Source organism: Nematolebias whitei, chromosome 2, assembly GCF_014905685.2.
Source record: "Nematolebias whitei isolate Nwh7 chromosome 2, NemWhi1, whole genome shotgun sequence".
Taxonomy (NCBI): domain Eukaryota; kingdom Metazoa; phylum Chordata; class Actinopteri; order Cyprinodontiformes; family Rivulidae; genus Nematolebias; species Nematolebias whitei.
The window spans coordinates 2,227,832-2,232,003 of NC_056499.1; the positions used below are offsets into that span (position 1 = coordinate 2,227,832).

At 46.3% G+C, this 4,172-nt stretch overlaps 1 protein-coding gene across 2 annotated transcripts in view; it reads right to left on the bottom strand.

Moving 5' to 3' along the window:
- Positions 1–4,172, bottom strand: part of LOC119422076 (tight junction protein ZO-1) — a gene marked incomplete at its 3' end in the record, with an annotated part of 133,219 nt that overhangs the window by 53,480 nt on the left and 75,567 nt on the right. The window contains 1 exon segment of one of the 2 annotated variants that reach the window (XM_037689431.1): positions 1,796–2,219. Within the exon segment in view, the coding sequence (XP_037545359.1) occupies positions 1,796–1,819 (24 nt within the window). 2 annotated transcript variants of the gene reach the window in all.

Consider the following 4,172-nt stretch of genomic DNA (forward strand, 5'->3'; position numbering starts at 1 on the left):
ACATGGACAGACTGTAGTCAGAAACACCTAGAGTAAATTACAGCCACAGTCCATGTGAAACACAGTGTCACATGGACAGACTGTAGTCAGAAACACCTAGAGTAAATTACAGCCACAGTCCATGTGAAACACAGTGTCACATGGACAGACTGTATTCAGAAACACCCAGAGTAAATTACAGCCACTGTCCATGTGAAACACAGCGTCACATGGACAGACTGTATTCAGAAACACCTAGAGTAAATGCAGCTTTTCAACTTGAGGACAGTATTTCAGCTTACTCACTGCAAGACAGGTCTCTTCTGAAAATGAGTCCTCGAGGCCCAGTGAGACTAACCTGCATAAATAAATACTGAATGAAAACAGATTGTATCCCTGTCTTGTTCACGCAAGGTAGTCAAGACGCAGCAGAGCGTGTTATGTAAATTACCACTGCCGCCGAGGAACTACAAGCAAAGTTGTCGTCCAGGTATCAAATGAAACAGGAAGTGCAACACTCGATGTCCTGGTGACAACAAAACATGTTCAGTTCACTTCCCCACGACTGAAGGGAAATATAATAAACTAAAAACTAGAGCACTGAAGACACGATACGGCTCGTTGGTTTAATGTGAAGGTGTGACCACGGCCATCATGTACAGTTACGTCATGGGTTGACTTGATGTGCAGCTGGTTTCGTCTGACTGGAACAACCGCCCAAACCTGAAAATCACCATCTCTGCTGGACAAACGCTGCACATTCCAGGCTTGTCAAAGTGAAAAGGAACCAAGAAATTAAAACCCATTAAAAAGACACAGCTGAGTGTAGTCCATACTGACATGTGGGGATTTGAAGTTTGAGAACAGCCTAAATAAGAATGTTTAAATACAAAAAACAAAAAGGATAGTGGCGCTGCAGATGTGTCCACTGATGACCTGGACTGGCCCCGTTTTACAATTCTGCTGAAATGTCTTATTTATGAGTCATTATGCTTTAATATTTATATAAATTCTAAGAAGTATGCAGACACTTCCTCAGACGTTTAAAACTTAATGATTTGGCAGTAATACCCGACAGCTATAGTGTTGAAGGAGTCTGCTTTTTACAAGTTATTTTGTATTCTTTGTTGTTTCAGTCAAAAAGGCAATATATTAATCTGAGGAGTCAAAATGGAAACTTGCTCAAAAGTAGAAAAAGTCTGGGATGTAGCAGCGTTTGAGGACTTCCTGTCAACACTAGCTAAACCAAGAAGCATGAGCTGAAGCCACTCCTGCTAATAACAGCTAAAGGACCTACAGCTGTTATTGGCAGGTGTGGCTTCAGCTACCTGCTAATAACAGCTGCAGGTAGCTGAAGCCACACCTGCTAATAACAGCTGCAGGTAGCTGAAGACAGACCTGCTAATAACAGCTAAAGGACCTACAGCTGTTATTAGCCGGTGTGGCTCCAGCTACCTGCAGCTGCTATTAGCAGGTAGCTGAAGCCAGACCTGCTAATAACAGCTAAAGGACCTACAGCTGTTATTTGCAGGTGTGGCTTCAGCTACCTGCAGCTGTTATTAGCAGGTCTGGCTTCATTAGCAGGTGTGGCTTCAGCTACCTGCCAATAACAGCTGCAGGAGCCATGAGTGGCAGCTCATCAGCAGCTACATCTGGACAAATAAACATTTGACTGAACTGCACAAAAACTACAGCAGCTGTAGGTGCTGGCTTCCAAACAGACCCAAAGCAGCACCAGTGAGTTGTCTCTAAAGTTACTGCAGCTAAAGCTCCAGAACACCTCAGCTAGGCCTCGAGACGGCCGGCAGGTCCTCACCTTACTGGAAGCCTTGGACGACATTTTCCGCTTGGCGGTATCAGGGTTAAAGTTGTCTCGGGACAGTCACTTGGCTGTGAGCCGTTCCCCCTTCCAGTTCAGTCGGTTGGTTTTGCCCAGCTGCCGCCGCCACGCCGGGCTACGTTGTTATTTTATTTGATCCAGGACGACGGGAAACATGTCACGAAAAGTCCAAAGTTCATGATCTTATCTTCGCTGTCCGAAACGCTAACGTCGGTCCGGACACGTATGGAGTCATGGAAGAAGGTCGGGCTCGACTAAACAAACGAAACAACGTCCCCTCCCTGAAGACGGAGCCGCTGGCCGTGCGCTAACCTCTGGATGAAAAGTTGTGGAGAGCAGGCATCACCGGGACAGCACAGCAATGGCTGAGCACAGCTCTCCCGCTCCGCTCCCGGAGCAACCGCCGTGTCGTGTGCGGCCGGAACGAACCACTTGACAAAAATAGGGGTGAACCTAAAACGAATCCTTAAAACATCGTCCGTTTAACACGAGGTTTAACAGTGTTTATGTAAATATTTGCTTTAGTATCACCAGTAATTCTCTCTACATTTGCTAAATTTGTTTAAATCGTGTTTATTTCTACATACAATCGCCGCTTTTAAAGTCGTTCCCCCCGGTGTCACGTCTTGGATTAAACAGTCTGGGATACGAGAAGCGACACGGCTGCTGTCCCTGTTGATGCTGAACGTTCACTTTCCCTGCAAAATGATGGCGAAACGGACGTTCCTCAAGGACCACAGCTGCTGTAAAGATCACATTTTACAGCACAGTCGCTGTCCGGGTTGTGCTTTAACCTCCGGGTTGTGCTTTAACCTGGTTTCGCAGGAAATCGGCGTAAAAAATCCTCTTAAACATGTCCGTCGCACAAAACAACGTGAGCAGTGTTTAAAAAGTTAGCTGCATAAGAAATGTTGGACTAGTGCCTTTGATTCAGTTCATCACAATAAACTAAATAGTTTTTGAATCGCCTGGTGGTTTGTGGTTGATAAGTTGCCTGACAGGAAACCACAAAAGCAATTCAGTCAAGTTATGAGTTCCCAAACCAGAGCCCACCCACAGGACGCAACAATGTCAGTTTGCAGTTTTAGATCATCCCTGGTCCTCCAAAACTCAACGTGTTCACTAACAAAGAAGGATTCACGACACGATGAAGGCGTTTCAAGTTTGCAGTTAACAGAACATGGAGCCACACCCTGCCTGTTCCCAAACAAACCGAGCAATCACACCTCACATCTGACTCCCCCAATGATGACTTCCTCTGTGTCTTCCCTTCAGTGGAGGAGGGCCTGGTGCTGAGTAGGTGGTCTAAAGAGCTCATTCCCCCCAGAGGCAAAGAACACAAGCCAGAAGTAGCAGATGTGCCTTAAGGGTGGCCGGCAATGGATGACCTCCACAAAGTTTGGTTCAAGCCAAGAGGAGAATCAAGATGGAGGAACTCCTAAAGGTACTCACTGGAAAGTATTAAATTAAACAGACCTCTTGAACTGTACCAACTTATGCAGTTTGTGTCTAGTAGATTTCTAGATATCTTTAATTGTTTGGACTCTGGACTGGACTCTGACACACACAAAGGACTTTGACACGCACACATACACGAGTGACGAGCTGGTCTGGAAGCTCAGTCCTCACCTCCTTCTACAGGTGTGCAGTGGAGAGCATCCTGTGCTCCAGCATCAACGTGTGGCATGGAGGCTGCACAGCTGCAGAAAGAAAAGCTTTGCAGAGAGTGGTGAAGGCTGCACAGAAGATGTTGGAGTCAGTCTCCCCACCATCACAGACATCTACACCTCCAGATGCAGGAAGAGGGCCACCTGCATCATGAAGGACCACACTCACCCAGCACACACACTTTTTGCCCCGCTCCCCTCAGGAAGGAGGTTGAGGAGCATTAGGGGGAGTTGTTGCGCAGAGGCTGGAGAAGATGGTCCTGTGATCGGAAAGTCGCAGGTTCAACTCCCGGTACCATCAACATCAAAATGTGGGTGGAAAAGGTGAAACACCCACACCTGCCTCCACCCTCATTCGCTCCACTCTGGGCCACTGGGCAAGGCCCAGAACCCCCACCATTTGCTCCGTTAAACAGGTCTCTCTTGAAAATGAGTCCTTGTGACTCAATGAGACTACATGGATAAATAAAGGGTAAATAAAAAAATTAAGTGTAGAACCACTAGACTGAGGAATAGCTTGTACCCTGAGGCTGTTTGACTCATGATTTTCTAATCAGGATAATCAATGTGAAAAATCACATTATGTTGCTGCTGATCTGTTTCATGTTGCTGCTGATCTGTTTCATGTTGCTGCTGATTTGTTTCATGTTGCTGCTGATGTGTTCATTGTTGCTGCTGATCTGTTT